Source organism: Schistocerca nitens, chromosome 1 (assembly GCF_023898315.1).
Source record: "Schistocerca nitens isolate TAMUIC-IGC-003100 chromosome 1, iqSchNite1.1, whole genome shotgun sequence".
Taxonomy (NCBI): domain Eukaryota; kingdom Metazoa; phylum Arthropoda; class Insecta; order Orthoptera; family Acrididae; genus Schistocerca; species Schistocerca nitens.
This window is the reverse complement of record NC_064614.1, coordinates 134852342-134871360: the sequence shown is the minus strand read 5'-3', so window position 1 is coordinate 134871360 and position 19019 is coordinate 134852342. Positions and strand designations below refer to the sequence as shown.

General features: G+C 43.8%; 1 protein-coding gene across 2 annotated transcripts in view; it reads left to right on the top strand.

Moving 5' to 3' along the window:
* Nucleotides 1–19019, top strand: part of LOC126243098 (serine/threonine-protein phosphatase 6 regulatory ankyrin repeat subunit B-like) — a 280149-nt gene that overhangs the window by 148068 nt on the left and 113062 nt on the right. For both annotated transcript variants that reach the window (XM_049948139.1, XM_049948138.1), the window contains exons 10-11: nt 2754–2855; nt 18640–18759. In XM_049948139.1, the coding sequence (XP_049804096.1) occupies nt 2754–2855; nt 18640–18759 (222 nt within the window). The remainder of the gene's footprint in view (nt 1–2753; nt 2856–18639; nt 18760–19019) is intronic.

Here is a 19019-nt window from a genome sequence, read left to right as displayed (position 1 = left end):
ACAATGTCAATTTTGAAAAAGGTAAAACACTAATAAATTTTGGTTTTATATTGACTTTAACTTTGCTGGTCAAATCAGTTCAGTACACTTCTGAATTTAAATGAATAGAAAAGAAAAAAAGGGAGGGGGGGTACCCTGAAACTGTTATGATCACTGTATTGAAATTTTTTTTTGACTATTGAACTCATTAAGCACTCAAGATTTCCAATATATGAGTTACTACCCTTTTTGTCTTATTACCTGCTCATTTAACTGCTATTATTTTTGTCTCAAATTAACTAAACTTCATTACTAAACCAATTTCAAAATTATCTTCCAACTTTGTCAGACCTTTGTTCTTTGCTAATATATTCATTAACAACAAAGTTCTTTAAACATCGTTCTAACATATATAGGTCTGCAGGTAATTCTTATTAACATAAACTTTAATTCTTCATCTCAGGACACTCGGGTTGCACAACATGTGGAAAGGACCCTGTCTAGGTTAGTGATGAGGATAATTAAATGATAGGACAGTTCTGGTAAAAGTTAAGTTGTTATTGAACAGTCAGGAACAAAAGTAACACTGGTCCACACGAATACAGTACTAAAAGATTCAACCTGTTCGTATCGATGCGGCGGTTGGCGGGCGGCGAGATGGCGAGGCGCAGAGCACACATACAATCACGGCTATGGCTCTTGATGTATCGGTACTTTACTTCTTCATAGCGTCGCAATAATTTTCCATTTAGTGCCTTTAGAATTTTGCTATGCTGTATAGTCGTCGGAACCGGCACATCCGAGGCTCAATGAAACTACGTTTTCCAGGAGGGCCTCCTCGTTCCAGAACGTGTTACTCAGACCGATGCCCAACTCCGACTACTACTGCTGAGCCCGTTATGCCATGCCACGCCCGTGTGCATTTTCCCGCGCTCGCCTGCCATCCACCTTTTACCGCTCCCCTACAGACAGGGTATTCACCAAAGGTTTTGCATTCTACATATCCTAATACATTGCCTACGTATGGACCAGGCGCACAATTACAACTTCGACATCTTACAACAGTTTCAACATTTCTTACATTTCCATTTTCCAATTGCTTGCAATTTGACATAAACATTAATATTCACATCGAAAATTGTTTACAGTTTCTTTAACATAATGACATGAAAAGAAAAAAGAAATGAAATCAGAACATCGCTTACACTAATTTATCGAAAATCAGAAGAAAAAATTATTATATGTACAATAGAATAGCATTGGTGTTGTTACAACTTGATGCTAGATTTTTTACCAGAAGGTTTGATCAAGACTTGAGAATTACAGAAATGCTCATGAACACAAATGAGAATGCCTGGAGGGAAGATGAAGTTGTTTTTGTGAAACATTATTGAAAAAATTTAGAGAACTTTCATTTGCAGCTGAATGCAGAATGATTCTGCTGCTATCAGTGTACATTTTGTTTAAGGACCACGTAAACAGGATAAGAGAACGTATAGAGAAATATAGAAAATTATTTTCACCTCTCTTCATTTGCCAGTGGAACAGAAAGCAAATGAGTAGTAGTGGTACAAGGTACCCTCTGCCACACACCGTACGGTGGCTTGTGCAGTATGTATGTAGCCATAGAAAAATGCCAAAGGTACAAGCAAGATGTAGAATGTCAACTTTGGTGCCCTCACAGCCTAGCGTAAAATAATTAGGATGATTTGTTTTTCGTTTTCTTAATATACTTCTATCAAGTGCAGTCTGTAATTGCATTTTAATTAATCTGCTTTTTAGATACACATGTTAGTCCTGGTAGGCTATAAAAGGTATTGTAATTTTGTCTCTACTCAAATGAATAGTAAAAAAAGTCCTTCTTAGCCACCTTATAGTCTCTTCTCTTAGCAGTATTGACTACAGACTTTAGTACCGGTAACAATTTTTTTCAAGTGGAACTATAGTCATTTCTGCTCCTGTTATTACAAGTGTGGAAGACACAGATTTGATGGCTTTTCACTATCTCAATTTGATAAACAGTTTTGGAGAAACTGCAACATTTGGAGCTTAGGATTTCCCAAGCTGAACGTAAACATGGTTGTTGTCTTACATGGAGGTTTGTGATTTTATGCGCATATAAGGCAGTGTGTAGTGTTAAATGAGGAGGTAACAGAATACAGCACTGCTGTAATACTGGTAAAAAGTGGCAGAGAGGAAGTAAAGCTTTGTATTCTCTGTCTTCACTGATTCACATCAGTAATTATTCACATTTCACTCCACCAGGTCAAGTGACTAAACAGCTCAGTGCAGCAGTCCCATGTCATACCACAATCTTCCACATAAGATAACAATCTGGTTTATGTTGCAAACGAAGAAACCCTAAACTCTAAATATTCTATAAATTTCTCCACAACTTATTCTCAGAGACTGGTTGTGAAACACAACTGAATCTGTCTCTCTCAGATTTACAATAAGAGAGATAGCAAAAAACCAACAATGAATTACAGGGTTTCTAGAACACAAGCTGTTATATTGTAAAGATGATAGGTGGTGAAAAGGTAAAGAAAATGAACAATAGGTATAGGCACGACAGGGGAGGGAAGTGCAATTGAAAATTTTGACTTATAAGAAATTGATGTTGCAGAAATGGAGTAAGGAATAACGAGGATTGTGAGGCAGGAGTAACAAGGATTGTGATATCAAGTAATGTTACTATTTAATTTTTGTGTGTTATTTTTATTTGTTTATTATTCACACTTTAACCCTCAATTTTAGAAAAATTTATTTTGTAGGTCCTGGAAATGTTGCTGAATGCTGGTGCTGACCCAAATATTGCAGATAAATGTGGAGTGACTCTACTTCATTCAGCAAGTAACATGAGATTAAGTCCAATGGTGAGGGAAAGTTATGTATTGTAAACTGGGCTCCAGCCTACCACTTTACTTATGCATCTTCATGATAAAGTTACTTATGTTCATATCTATGGTATGTCCCAATCTTGATAAAATCTCATACAACCACAATCATTTAGAAAATTATCATTGTTTGAAAATATAATATGGGTAGTAAATATCTACTTAAGAAGCAGTGGCTGGGGAAAACACATGCTTTGTATGTTTTTTTTTCTGCTGCCTCTTAGTGAGTAGATTTTTTTATCTAGCCACATTATATTTACAGTACTATTTAGAGATACATATTGCGTCATTAGGCAATCCAATGTAAGTGTTCATGCAATCTCAGAGTTGCTGTCATACATAAAAATATACTCTAAAATAAAAAATGACATACCATGAACAAATTATCTGAATGTGATGTACTTGTACAAACAAATGATTACAGTTTCAGAAAAAGTGGACAATTTATTCAAGAATAAAAGACTCACAAACTGAGCAAGTCAATAATGTGTTGGTCCACCTCTCTCCCTCATCCAGGCAGTTATTCGGCTTGGCATTGATTGATAGGATTGTTGGATATCCTCCTGAGGGATACTGTGTCAAATTCTGTCCAATTGGCACATTAGATCATCAAAATCCCCATAATGTTCCAATCATTCTCAATTGGAGAGAGAGCTGATGGTCTTACTGGCCAAGGTAGGATTTGGCAAGCACACTGCGAAGCAGTAGAAGTTCTTGCCAGTGTGGGTGGGCATTATCTTGCTGAACTGTAAGCCCAGGATACCTTGCCATGAAAAAAAAAAAAAAAAAAAAGGACCTAGAATATTGTCAATGGATCACTGTACTATAAGGGTGCTGTGGATGACAACCAAAGGTTTCCTGCTATGAAAATAAGTGGCACCCCAGGCCATCACTCCTGGCTGTTGAGCTGTATGGTGGGCAACTTTCAGGTTGGTATCCCACTGCTGTCTGAGTTGTCTCCAGTCAGATCTTGGCTGGTCATCTGGGCTCAGTTCGAAGTGGGGCCCATCACTGAAGACAGTTCTACTCCAGTAATGAGATTCCAGGCTTGAGACATGTGTGGAGACACCCCAGGCAGCAGTGGGATATCAACCTGATTGTTCCCAGAATGAGATTTTCACTCTGCAGCGGAGTGTGCGCTGATATGAAACTTCCTGGCAGATTAAAACTGTGTGCCCGACCGAGACTCGAACTCGGGACCTTTGCCTTTCGCGGGCAAGTGCTCTACCAACTGAGCTACCGAAGCACGACTCACGCCCGGTACTCACAGCTTTACTTCTGCCAGTACCTCGTCTCCTACCTTCCAAACTTTACAGAAGCTCTCCTGCGAACCTTGCAGAACTAGCACTCCTGAAAGAAAGGATATTGCGGAGACATGGCTTAGCCACAGCCTGGGGGATGTTTCCAGAATGAGATTTTCACTCTGCAGCGGAGTGTGTGCTGATATGAAACTTCCTGGCAGATTAAAACTGTGTGCCCGACCGAGACTCGAACTCGGGACCTTTGCCTTTCGCGGGCAAGTGCTCTACCAACTGAGCTACCGAAGCACGACTCACGCCCGGTACTCACAGCTTTACTTCTGCCAGTACCTCGTCTCCTACCTTCCAAACTTTACAGAAGCTCTCCTGCGAACCTTGCAGAACTAGCACTCCTGAAAGAAAGGATATTGCGGAGACATGGCTTAGCCACAGCCTGGGGGATGTTTCCAGAATGAGATTTTCACTCTGCAGCGGAGTGTGCGCTGATATGAAACTTCCTGGCAGATTAAAACTGTGTGCCCGACCGAGACTCGAACTCGGGACCTTTGCCTTTCGCGGGCAAGTGCTCTACCAACTGAGCTACCGAAGCACGACTCACGCCCGGTACTCACAGCTTTACTTCTGCCAGTACCTCGTCTCCTACCTTCCAAACTTTACAGAAGCTCTCCTGCGAACCTTGCAGAACTAGCACTCCTGAAAGAAAGGATATTGCGGAGACATGGCTTAGCCACAGCCTGGGGGATGTTTCCAGAATGAGATTTTCACTCTGCAGCGGAGTGTGCGCTGATATGAAACTTCCTGGCAGATTAAAACTGTGTGCCCGACCGAGACTCGAACTCGGGACCTTTGCCTTTCGCGGGCAAGTGCTCTACCAACTGAGCTACCGAAGCACGACTCACGCCCGGTACTCACAGCTTTACTTCTGCCAGTACCTCGTCTCCTACCTTCCAAACTTTACAGAAGCTCTCCTGCGAACCTTGCAGAACTAGCACTCCTGAAAGAAAGGATATTGCGGAGACATGGCTTAGCCACAACCTGGGGGATGTTTCCAGAATGAGATTTTCACTCTGCAGCGGAGTGTGCGCTGATATGAAACTTCCTGGCAGATTAAAACTGTGTGCCCGACCGAGACTCGAACTCGGGACCTTTGCCTTTCGCGGGCAAGTGCTCTACCAACTGAGCTACCGAAGCACGACTCACGCCCGGTACTCACAGCTTTACTTCTGCCAGTACCTCGTCTCCTACCTTCCAAACTTTACAGAAGCTCTCCTGCGAACCTTGCAGAACTAGCACTCCTGAAAGAAAGGATATTGCGGAGACATGGCTTAGCCACAGCCTGGGGGATGTTTCCAGAATGAGATTTTCACTCTGCAGCGGAGTGTGCGCTGATATGAAACTTCCTGGCAGATTAAAACTGTGTGCCCGACCGAGACTCGAACTCGGGACCTTTGCCTTTCGCGGGCAAGTGCTCTACCAACTGAGCTACCGAAGCACGACTCACGCCCGGTACTCACAGCTTTACTTCTGCCAGTACCTCGTCTCCTACCTTCCAAACTTTACAGAAGCTCTCCTGCGAACCTTGCAGAACTAGCACTCCTGAAAGAAAGGATATTGCGGAGACATGGCTTAGCCACAGCCTGGGGGATGTTTCCAGAATGAGATTTTCACTCTGCAGCGGAGTGTGCGCTGATATGAAACTTCCTGGCAGATTAAAACTGTGTGCCCGACCGAGACTCGAACTCGGGACCTTTGCCTTTCGCGGGCAAGTGCTCTACCAACTGAGCTACCGAAGCACGACTCACGCCCGGTACTCACAGCTTTACTTCTGCCAGTACCTCGTCTCCTACCTTCCAAACTTTACAGAAGCTCTCCTGCGAACCTTGCAGAACTAGCACTCCTGAAAGAAAGGATATTGCGGAGACATGGCTTAGCCACAGCCTGGGGGATGTTTCCAGAATGAGATTTTCACTCTGCAGCGGAGTGTGCGCTGATATGAAACTTCCTGGCAGATTAAAACTGTGTGCCCGACCGAGACTCGAACTCGGGACCTTTGCCTTTCGCGGGCAAGTGCTCTACCAACTGAGCTACCGAAGCACGACTCACGCCCGGTACTCACAGCTTTACTTCTGCCAGTACCTCGTCTCCTACCTTCAAGCCATGTCTCCGCAATATCCTTTCTTTCAGGAGTGCTAGTTCTGCAAGGTTCGCAGGAGAGCTTCTGTAAAGTTTGGAAGGTAGGAGACGAGGTACTGGCAGAAGTAAAGCTGTGAGTACCGGGCGTGAGTCGTGCTTCGGTAGCTCAGTTGGTAGAGCACTTGCCCGCGAAAGGCAAAGGTCCCGAGTTCGAGTCTCGGTCGGGCACACAGTTTTAATCTGCCAGGAAGTTTCATATCAGCGCACACTCCGCTGCAGAGTGAAAATCTCATTCTGGAAACATCCCCCAGGCTGTGGCTAAGCCATGTCTCCGCAATATCCTTTCTTTCAGGAGTGCTAGTTCTGCAAGGTTCGCAGGAGAGCTTCTGTAAAGTTTGGAAGGTAGGAGACGAGGTACTGGCAGAAGTAAAGCTGTGAGTACCGGGCGTGAGTCGTGCTTCGGTAGCTCAGTTGGTAGAGCACTTGCCCGCGAAAGGCAAAGGTCCCGAGTTCGAGTCTCGGTCGGGCACACAGTTTTAATCTGCCAGGAAGTTTCATATCAGCGCACACTCCGCTGCAGAGTGAAAATCTCATTCTGGAAACATCCCCCAGGCTGTGGCTAAGCCATGTCTCCGCAATATCCTTTCTTTCAGGAGTGCTAGTTCTGCAAGGTTCGCAGGAGAGCTTCTGTAAAGTTTGGAAGGTAGGAGACGAGGTACTGGCAGAAGTAAAGCTGTGAGTACCGGGCGTGAGTCGTGCTTCGGTAGCTCAGTTGGTAGAGCACTTGCCCGCGAAAGGCAAAGGTCCCGAGTTCGAGTCTCGGTCGGGCACACAGTTTTAATCTGCCAGGAAGTTTCATATCAGCGCACACTCCGCTGCAGAGTGAAAATCTCATTCTGGAAACATCCCCCAGGCTGTGGCTAAGCCATGTCTCCGCAATATCCTTTCTTTCAGGAGTGCTAGTTCTGCAAGGTTCGCAGGAGAGCTTCTGTAAAGTTTGGAAGGTAGGAGACGAGGTACTGGCAGAAGTAAAGCTGTGAGTACCGGGCGTGAGTCGTGCTTCGGTAGCTCAGTTGGTAGAGCACTTGCCCGCGAAAGGCAAAGGTCCCGAGTTCGAGTCTCGGTCGGGCACACAGTTTTAATCTGCCAGGAAGTTTCATATCAGCGCACACTCCGCTGCAGAGTGAAAATCTCATTCTGGAAACATCCCCCAGGCTGTGGCTAAGCCATGTCTCCGCAATATCCTTTCTTTCAGGAGTGCTAGTTCTGCAAGGTTCGCAGGAGAGCTTCTGTAAAGTTTGGAAGGTAGGAGACGAGGTACTGGCAGAAGTAAAGCTGTGAGTACCGGGCGTGAGTCGTGCTTCGGTAGCTCAGTTGGTAGAGCACTTGCCCGCGAAAGGCAAAGGTCCCGAGTTCGAGTCTCGGTCGGGCACACAGTTTTAATCTGCCAGGAAGTTTCATATCAGCGCACACTCCGCTGCAGAGTGAAAATCTCATACTGGAAACATCCCCCAGGCTGTGGCTAAGCCATGTCTCCGCAATATCCTTTCTTTCAGGAGTGCTAGTTCTGCAAGGTTCGCAGGAGAGCTTCTGTAAAGTTTGGAAGGTAGGAGACGAGGTACTGGCAGAAGTAAAGCTGTGAGTACCGGGCGTGAGTCGTGCTTCGGTAGCTCAGTTGGTAGAGCACTTGCCCGCGAAAGGCAAAGGTCCCGAGTTCGAGTCTCGGTCGGGCACACAGTTTTAATCTGCCAGGAAGTTTCATATCAGCGCACACTCCGCTGCAGAGTGAAAATCTCATTCTGGAAACATCCCCCAGGCTGTGGCTAAGCCATGTCTCCGCAATATCCTTTCTTTCAGGAGTGCTAGTTCTGCAAGGTTCGCAGGAGAGCTTCTGTAAAGTTTGGAAGGTAGGAGACGAGGTACTGGCAGAAGTAAAGCTGTGAGTACCGGGCGTGAGTCGTGCTTCGGTAGCTCAGTTGGTAGAGCACTTGCCCGCGAAAGGCAAAGGTCCCGAGTTCGAGTCTCGGTCGGGCACACAGTTTTAATCTGCCAGGAAGTTTCATATCAGCGCACACTCCGCTGCAGAGTGAAAATCTCATTCTGGAAACATCCCCCAGGCTGTGGCTAAGCCATGTCTCCGCAATATCCTTTCTTTCAGGAGTGCTAGTTCTGCAATGTTCGCAGGAGAGCTTCTGTAAAGTTTGGAAGGTAGGAGACGAGGTACTGGCAGAAGTAAAGCTGTGAGTACCGGGCGTGAGTCGTGCTTCGGTAGCTCAGTTGGTAGAGCACTTGCCCGCGAAAGGCAAAGGTCCCGAGTTCGAGTCTCGGTCGGGCACACAGTTTTAATCTGCCAGGAAGTTTCATATCAGCGCACACTCCGCTGCAGAGTGAAAATCTCATTCTGGAAACATCCCCCAGGTTGTGGCTAAGCCATGTCTCCGCAATATCCTTTCTTTCAGGAGTGCTAGTTCTGCAAGGTTCGCAGGAGAGCTTCTGTAAAGTTTGGAAGGTAGGAGACGAGGTACTGGCAGAAGTAAAGCTGTGAGTACCGGGCGTGAGTCGTGCTTCGGTAGCTCAGTTGGTAGAGCACTTGCCCGCGAAAGGCAAAGGTCCCGAGTTCGAGTCTCGGTCGGGCACACAGTTTTAATCTGCCAGGAAGTTTCATATCAGCGCACACTCCGCTGCAGAGTGAAAATCTCATTCTGGAAACATCCCCCAGGCTGTGGCTAAGCCATGTCTCCGCAATATCCTTTCTTTCAGGAGTGCTAGTTCTGCAAGGTTCGCAGGAGAGCTTCTGTAAAGTTTGGAAGGTAGGAGACGAGGTACTGGCAGAAGTAAAGCTGTGAGTACCGGGCGTGAGTCGTGCTTCGGTAGCTCAGTTGGTAGAGCACTTGCCCGCGAAAGGCAAAGGTCCCGAGTTCGAGTCTCGGTCGGGCACACAGTTTTAATCTGCCAGGAAGTTTCATATCAGCGCACACTCCGCTGCAGAGTGAAAATCTCATTCTGGAAACATCCCCCAGGCTGTGGCTAAGCCATGTCTCCGCAATATCCTTTCTTTCAGGAGTGCTAGTTCTGCAAGGTTCGCAGGAGAGCTTCTGTAAAGTTTGGAAGGTAGGAGACGAGGTACTGGCAGAAGTAAAGCTGTGAGTACCGGGCGTGAGTCGTGCTTCGGTAGCTCAGTTGGTAGAGCACTTGCCCGCGAAAGGCAAAGGTCCCGAGTTCGAGTCTCGGTCGGGCACACAGTTTTAATCTGCCAGGAAGTTTCATATCAGCGCACACTCCGCTGCAGAGTGAAAATCTCATTCTGGAAACATCCCCCAGGCTGTGGCTAAGCCATGTCTCCGCAATATCCTTTCTTTCAGGAGTGCTAGTTCTGGAATGTTCGCAGGAGAGCTTCTGTAAAGTTTGGAAGGTAGGAGACGAGGTACTGGCAGAAGTAAAGCTGTGAGTACCGGGCGTGAGTCGTGCTTCGGTAGCTCAGTTGGTAGAGCACTTGCCCGCGAAAGGCAAAGGTCCCGAGTTCGAGTCTCGGTCGGGCACACAGTTTTAATCTGCCAGGAAGTTTCATATCAGCGCACACTCCGCTGCAGAGTGAAAATCTCATTCTGGAAACATCCCCCAGGCTGTGGCTAAGCCATGTCTCCGCAATATCCTTTCTTTCAGGAGTGCTAGTTCTGCAAGGTTCGCAGGAGAGCTTCTGTAAAGTTTGGAAGGTAGGAGACGAGGTACTGGCAGAAGTAAAGCTGTGAGTACCGGGCGTGAGTCGTGCTTCGGTAGCTCAGTTGGTAGAGCACTTGCCCGCGAAAGGCAAAGGTCCCGAGTTCGAGTCTCGGTCGGGCACACAGTTTTAATCTGCCAGGAAGTTTCAACCTGATTGTTGTCTGCAGTACAGCCTGTCAATCAGGATAGATGGCTTGGTGTGCCATTTCTTTTCATAGCAGGACACTTTTGGTTGTCATCCACAGCACCCACACAGCACAATGGTAAGTCAATGATACTCTGCCTTGTTTTGTTCTCCTTATGGCAAGCCATCATGGGCTTACATTTCATCAAGATAATGTCCACCCGCATACAGTGAGCATTTCTACTGCTCGTCTTCATTCTTGCCAAACCCTGCTTTGGCCAGCAATGTCATCAGATCTCTCCCCAATTGAGAAAATTTGGAGCATTTTTGGCAGAGCCCTATAACTACCTCAGGATTTTGATGATCTAACAAACCATCTGGACAGAATTTTGCACGATATTGCTCAGGAGGACATGTGACAACTCTGTCAGTCAGTGTCAAGCTGAATAACTGCTTGCATAAGGGCTAAAGGTGAACCAACACATTATTGACTTGCTCAATTTGTGAAGCCCTTCCTATGGAATAAATCATCGTAATTCTCTGAAACTGCAATCAATTGTTTGTCTGTATCAGTATACCACATCTACTGATTTCCATTCCATTAGGATACTTCTTTTGTGATGCATTTTTCTTTTGTGTTAGAGTGTATACCATCAAGCATGTTGTGCAAGGTAGCCGCAGGGTAGCCGCGTGGTCTGAGGTGCCTTACTACAGTTTGTGCAACTCACCCTGTCAGAGGTTCGAGTTCTTCCTCAGGCAGGGGCCTGTGTGTTGTCCTTAATTAAGTTAGTTTAAGTTAGATTAAGTAGTGTGTAAACTTAGGGACCAATGACCTCAGTAGTTTGGTCCCTCAGGAACTTACGACCATCAAGCATGCAAGCCACAATTTTTTATTGCACAGAGATATAATGAGGAAATGACTTCTCTAGTTACCATTTCAAGAGAATTACAAGCAAACTGTAGAGTCATGAAATGTTAAAGCAATTTTCATATCAAAAACTTTCACTGAATCTGACTCATGTAATTAAATTTTGTACCATAAACACGATTGAAAATATATGCCACACCAGGATATAAAACTAAACCTTTCACTTTTGGAAACAATTCTCTTACTTGCTGATTACTTCTGCTGACATTGCTTGGTGAGTAGAGTACTATTTCAAACTTCCCTCTCATAATTTAAAACTTTACCCTCAAAAACCATTGTACATGAGATTAAAAATTTACAATAAATTAAATAGCACAAATCTGTCAAATATGGAGTTTGACCAGCTACAAAGATTGTTATTATTCAATTGAAGAATTCATGCAGGACAGTTTGGCAATTTGAAAGGAAAAGAAAGAATAAAGATTATGTATTCTTTAATAAATTTTTAATATATTATATAAATTATATTGCAAGCTGCAAAATGACCGTGTCATATATGTTCTTGTTAATTGTTCATGTCTAAACATTCAGAAATGCATGCTTAAATATGTTAATTATTACAACCTTATTTTTTAAAAATAATTTGATGTGTCTCCAGTACAAAAATCTTTGATTTGTAACAGTACGTTATGAGATGAATAAAGTACATTCTACATGTAGTGCCCAGGGTTTTCTCACTCCAGTCCAAAAAAGAGCAATTATAAATACAATGGTACATCGAGCAAAAACTGTTTCTGATGAGAACCACTCGGATTCTGAAAATAATCATCTGAAGTATGTTTTCCAAAAGATTGGCTATAGTTTATGTGGTATAAAGTCAGATTTTCCAAGCAAAGGAAACATGGAATTGTTGAACATCCCTGTGATGAGCCACCTATTGTATTCCTCCCTGCTGCGGTGTTACATCCAACAAAGTAGGCAGAGTCATGGAAAGATGAGGTAAAAGATCTGTTTTCTTACTTCCTAAGAAGATAAAGCAGATGCTGAATCCTGTTAAGGACAGTCTCAGCCTCAGTATCCCTGGGACTTACAATATCCCTTGCGAGAGTGGAAGCAGTTACATCTGTCTGTCTGTCTGCACCAGTTCTGATTACTGTGCAGAACATCAGTGGCAGAACATCAGTGGCAGATTAAAAATCAAGAACTGGAGAAATCTGCAGCTGGTGAGTGCCACCTCACAAATAAACATAAAATACCATGTGACAAAACAAAAGTTTTGTCCCAGGCTCCTACACACTGGGATTCTGTAATTAAAGAGGCTGTAGAAATAAGAACATGTGAGATCTTCAATCGTGACAACAGGTGTAATCTTAGCAGTGCATGGAGGTGAGCTCTTGATGCAGAGAAGAGCCAGAGATATTCATTACAATGTTTACATTATGCCACCCATCCAGATGTTGACACCTGGTGCAACAGCATTATGTAATTAAAGACAAATCAGAAGTCATCTATGAGCTATGCAAGGCCACTACAGCAGCAGTTTTGACAGTCAATTGCTCCTGATGAATACAGTGGAGGTAATTGTCAAAGGCTCGAGGTTTTACCCTGAAGTGACATGCAAAGAAGTCCAATGATGATTTATATTACATTATATTCTTACTTAATGAGTTATCCAGATGTGTTCAGAGTCCATCTCCTATCTGCCATTTACCATTACTATTCTCTTACACTCCACATTCTACACAGGTGATCTAACATACCTTGTAGGACAAGGATTGGTGGGAGAAAGGATACACTGGGGAATCCTAATAGATTAAAAGTGTGAGCTGAACCAAAATTCAGACACTCAAAACCAGACACTTCTCTTTTGTAAGTAATGTTTTGAGCAGAAGAGAAGAAGTATATTGACAGACTTAGGGTTTGAGGCAGCAAAAGGTGCAGCTAATGCAGTAGAACCATTAAAAGGTTAATGAAAGCAGTCCTAGAGTACCAATCCCATATAAATCTTGAAGGCACCTAAAATGAAGCTGCTTTGCCTTTCCATGTGGCTTTCTTCGTGGTGTCTTCATTATTTCACTTTTCTTCTGTGGGTTGATTTTCATTTCTGACAACCAGACACCATGCACCTGTGTAATTAGCATTATTTTCTGACTGACTAAGAATGATGTCAGTTTTATTCAGTCTTTCTTATAAGCATCTCTGAAACAAAAGTGAACATCATTTGGTCATTTCAAGATTGCTACAATGTTTTCTGCCAGTCAGAAGGGGACTGATTGCACATATAAATGCTACTACCCTTGTAACAGACTATGGTAAACAGCTGTAGAGTTTATAGTCAGCAGAGTTTACCCAACACTTCTCACAAAAATTTTAAATAGCAGTCTTTAGTGGCCATTTTGCTCAAAAACTAAGCTTGAAAATAAAAGGCTGTGCTGTTAACAACAAGTCTTAAACAACTACATGTAGAAGCTACAGTCAGGTTAGCTAGCATAAATTACTTCAACAACTTATTAAACAAAAAAATGATCACAGGTTTATATAAATTAATGATGTAAAAATTAACTCCTTCATTGACACATTAACCCATTTCTTTTAATTGCTTTTCCACAGAAAATGGGAACCATAAGCTGCAATTTTAGAACAAACAGTTGAATTTCAAGGACAAAAACTGTTTCGTACCAGAAGAAGAGACTATGTCATAAAATGTATAACATGAATAATTGCTTGCTGAATTACAAATATTTATAAAAAATATTCCAAAATCCTAAGACAAGTAAAAAGAGTGGCAAAAATGATGCATAATGATGAATTCATTTAGAATTCAGCAAATAAAGTGAAGGCCATGCGGAGTGTCATAAAAAAGAATCTGACGAAGACCGAGCATCACGCAAAAATATAACAGTCACATATTTAACAGCTTTTTCACAGGTGTTGCTGATAATACAATAAAATCAAACCTAAATAAGAATACCTAGCTAGTGAATTTAAAATAAGCACATTGTACATCAGCACTGTCTCACAAGATGAAGTAACAAAAGCATTAATAAGACTAAAAATTTCAAACTCTGCAGGCATTGATGGTGTCTCTTTTTTAGTTCCTTTGTATGAAATGAAAATATATTCACTGTTCAACAGTCACTTCACCACTGTAAATAAATAGTTCTCTGTCCTTAATCTCTTTTTAATATTTCTAGAGTGTAACAATCCTCACACACATGAGTTCTAGTTGGGCCAGGGTGGGACAATTCCTTACCTGTAGTACACCATATGTAGTGCTACTGACATAGCTTTCATAGTCTCTCTTCAGTAGTACAAACATCTGGTCAGCTGAAGCTGAAAGTCAAATTGTATGTAGGATGGTGTGTTGCTCAAGAAAGTATGCAACACCATAATTTGAATTGCACTAACATGCACATTAATTCCATGCAAATTTCAGTTATTAGAGATGAAGACTAGTTTATCTACTATGAAAAACTTTTAGCTCATAGAACTAGATCAGCACCCACATTTATCTATAAACAGTTCAGTGGCAAAAGTACACTCCTGGAAATGGAAAAAAGAACACATTGACACCGGTGTGTCAGACCCACCATACTTGCTCCGGACACTGCGAGAGGGCTGTACAAGCAATGATCACACGCACGGCACAGCGGACACACCAGGAACCGCGGTGTTGGCCGTCGAATGGCGCTAGCTGCGCAGCATTTGTGCACCGCCGCCGTCAGTGTCAGCCAGTTTGCCGTGGCATACGAAGCTCCATCGCAGTCTTTAACACTGGTAGCATGCCGCGACAGCGTGGACGTGAACCGTATGTGCAGTTGACGGACTTTGAGCGAGGGCGTATAGTGGGCATGCGGGAGGCCGGGTGGACGTACCGCCGAATTTCTCAACACGTGGGGCGTGAGGTCTCCACAGTACATCGATGTTGTCGCCAGTGGTCGGCGGAAGGTGCACGTGCCCGTCGACCTGGGACCGGACCGCAGCGACGCACGGATGCATGCCAAGACCGTAGGATCCTACGCAGTGCCGTAGGGGACCGCACCGCCACTTCCCAGCAAATTAGGGACACTGTTGCTCCTGGGGTATCGGCGAGGACCATTCGCAACCGTCTCCATGACGGTCCCACACACCGTTAGGCCGTCTTCCGCTCACGCCCCAACATCGTGCAGCCCGCCTCCAGTGGTGTCGCGACAGGCGTGAATGGAGGGAGGAATGGAGACGTGTCGTCTTCAGCGATGAGAGTCGCTTCTGCCTTGGTGCCAATGATGGTCGTATGCGTGTTTGGCGCCGTGCAGGTGAGCGCCACAATCAGGACTGCATACGACCGAGGCACACAGGGCCAACACCCGGCATCATGGTGTGGGGAGCGATCTCCTACACTGGCCGTACACCACTGGTGATCGTCGAGGGAACACTGAATAGTGCACGGTACATCCAAACCGTCATCAAACCCATCGTTCTACCATTCCTAGACCGGCAAGGGAACTTGCTGTTCCAACAGGACAATGCACGTCCGCATGTATCCCGTGCCACCCAACGTGCTCTAGAAGGTGTAAGTCAACTACCCTGGCCAGCAAGATCTCCGGATCTGTCCCCCCTTGAGCATGTTTGGGACTGGATGAAGCGTCGTCTCACGTGGTCTGCACGTCCAGCACGAACGCTGGTCCAACTGAGGCGCCAGGTGGAAATGGCATGGCAAGCCGTTCCACAGGACTACATCCAGCATCTCTACGATCGTCTCCATGGGAGAATAGCAGCCTGCATTGCTGCGAAAGGTGGATATACACTATGCTAGTGCCGACATTGTGCATGCTCTGTTGCCTGTGTCTATGTGCCTGTGGTTCTGTCAGTTTGATCATGTGATGTATCTGACCCCAGGAATGTGTCAATAAAGTTTCCCCTTCCTGGGACAATGAATTCACGGTGTTCTTATTTCAATTTCCAGGAGTGTATAAACACAGTTCACATTTACAAGAAAAAATCACCATGCACACTTAGCATTCTGATGTAGCAATTTGTCATAGGAAAATATACTGTGGTAGTTAAATTAAGTCATTCTATAATTAGAATCACAGTGTGCAACAATATCTCGGTCAGATGACAATGACGTTTCACACCTTCTTGTTAATTCCAATTCAGTGAAAATGTTCATTCATCTGATACACAGAAATTACCTGAAAGTTATTAAATATTGATGTTATTGAGTATTGTGGAAATTGGTGGATATATTTTTATGTATGGAACATGCATAGCTGTGGTGTTATTCACCACTGGGACTGCACCTTACATAGGTCTTACACATGAGCTGTCAAACTGTGAACTGCTGATTTTGGGTGCTGTCCATCTACTTAAAGACAGATGTAAGAATAAACTGTTGTTTTGTAAACTACATTATGCTTTTAACCCCTTACCTCATGACTCATATCCCTGTAACAGACCTAGATGCAAGACTTGTCGCATACATCATCCCACAACCACATACTCCAGTCTGGCCACAAATGTCACCTATTGCATCAAAGGCAGGGCTGCCTGTGAAACCAGTCATGTAATTTACCAGCTAAGCTGCAACCACTGTGTTGCATTCTATGTGGACATGACAACCAACAAGCTGTCTGTCTGCATGAATGGCCGCTGACAAACTGTGGCCAAGAAACAAGTGGACCACCCTGTTGCTGAGCATGCTGCTCAACACAGCATCCTTCATTTCATTGACTGTTTCACAGCCTGTGCTATATGGATCCTTCCCACCAACACCAGCTTTTCTGAATTATGCGGGTGGGAACTTCACCTCGCCCATGCAGCCCCTTCCCTGTTCCCATTGCAGCACTACACAGCCTTCATTCCACCATTGCACCCAGTCTTCTTACTTCTCTCCTTTTCCACTATTATCCCCCCAACCTCCCTGCCCCCCCCCCCCCCCCCTCCACTTTTCCCCTGTGCTCCGTTTAACCTCCTGACTGCACGTAGCTGCTCTACACCCTCTCTCCACCTCATCGCTGCTCGCTCCACAGTAGCACTGCACTGTCTCCCACCCCTACCCTACTAACCCTCCCCCTCCCTGCCCCAGCCTCCTCCTTCCCCTCTCCACCCCCTTCCACCCACCCGGTCACCACTCCCATCATGCAACGGTGCTGCTGCTCACAATGTGGCTTCAGCTGCCAGAGACTGCAGTCATGTATGTGTGAGCTGCGTTTGCATGAGTGTGTGTGTCTGTGTGTCATCTATTTTTGATGAAGGCCTTGCTGGCCGAAAGCTTATTTGTTGTGCTTATTTGTTGTGCATATCTGCGACTCAGCATCTCCTTTCAGTATTGTCATTAGACAATAAGATATTCCATTACTGAAGTGTATATATCAGTGATGTAATCGTAGTTATCTCTTTAAAGTTTATATACTTGTAAATTTTATCTGCTCCAAGAATATTATTATTGCAAAAATATCCCATAAATGTTATTTACTTGTACCATATCTATGTACCCTATGTTCAGGTATATTATCTGTTTCAATTTAGTATAGATATAAATACTGGCTTATCCAATATCTAATGTGTTTATACTGTACATGTGAGATGTACTATGTCAAATATGAATTCAAACAGTACAATCTTCCATTTGAGTTCATCACTTGTTGTTCATTAGGTCACATAATATATGGTAAAGGTATATTTCCTCTTCTGTCATTCAGATATCCTGTTGTAAATTTTATAATCATTATTGCTAACTTTATTATTAGACTACTCCATTTTATTATAAAATACATTCTAATATATCTAAAAACAAAGATGATGTGACTTACCAAATGAAAGTGCTGGCAGGTCGACAGACACACAAACAAACACAAACATACACACAAAATTCAAGCTTTCGCAACAAACTGTTGCCTCATCAGGAAAGAGGGAAGGAGAGGGAAAGATGAAGGGATGTGGGTTTTAAGGGAGAGGGTAAGGAGTCATTCCAATCCCGGGAGCGGAAAGACTTACCTTAGGGGGAAAAAGGGACGGGTATACACTCGCGCACACACACACATATCCATCCACACATATACAGACACAAGCAGACATGTCTGCAGACACAAGCAGACATGTCTGCTTGTGTCTGTATATGTGTGGATGGATATGTGTGTGTGTGCGAGTGTATACCCGTCCTTTTTTCCCCCTAAGGTAAGTCTTTCCGCTCCCGGGATTGGAATGACTCCTTACCCTCTCCCTTAAAACCCACATCCCTTCGTCTTTCCCTCTCCTTCCCTCTTTCCTGATGAGGCAACAGTTTGTTGCGAAAGCTTGAATTTTGTGTGTATTTTTTTGTGTCTGTCGACCTGCCAGCACTTTCATTTGGTAAGTCACATCATCTTTGTTTTTAGATATATTTTTCCTACGTGGAATGTTTCCCTCTATTAAAAAAATACATTCTAAATTAGATTTTTCTGATGAGTTCAAATTCACAATAACTTCCTAATAATGAATTTATGGAATTAACAACATACTGACTGTAATCTAATGTAATAAAATCAGAGGAACTTATATAAACAATATAATCTGTTGTGAATCTTCAGTCATAAGGGAGTATTTATCATGGTGTTTTATAAGTTTTGTGATTTGTAATATGTAACATATAGGATTCCTTCATGTACCAGATTTTTATATACCTCTCATTTATTACAGGCAGCACAATCTATAGCCACACTTATCAGGAAATATGAGAGTGAAAAGTCGATATTGAATGCTAGAGATCACAATGGCAGAACACCTCTACACTATGCAGTTGCAAGAGGAAACTTCAAGGTAGAATACCAAAAATATTTTTGAACTTTAGATCTGGTTAGCAGAGTGTTGCATTAAAAGTAATGAGGTCAAAGTTGCATGAATTTTCCTTTGTTGTGCATGATTGCTAATGCAGATCATGCTAGTTAGGCATCTTGTAACAGAGAAGCTGGAACAATCCATGTGTTCTTATTCTGTTCCCAGTAATAATATAATTTTTTCTATCCTTCATTTTATAATGTTTTCTGAATGATACTATATGATAATTGAAGCGTGCGCAC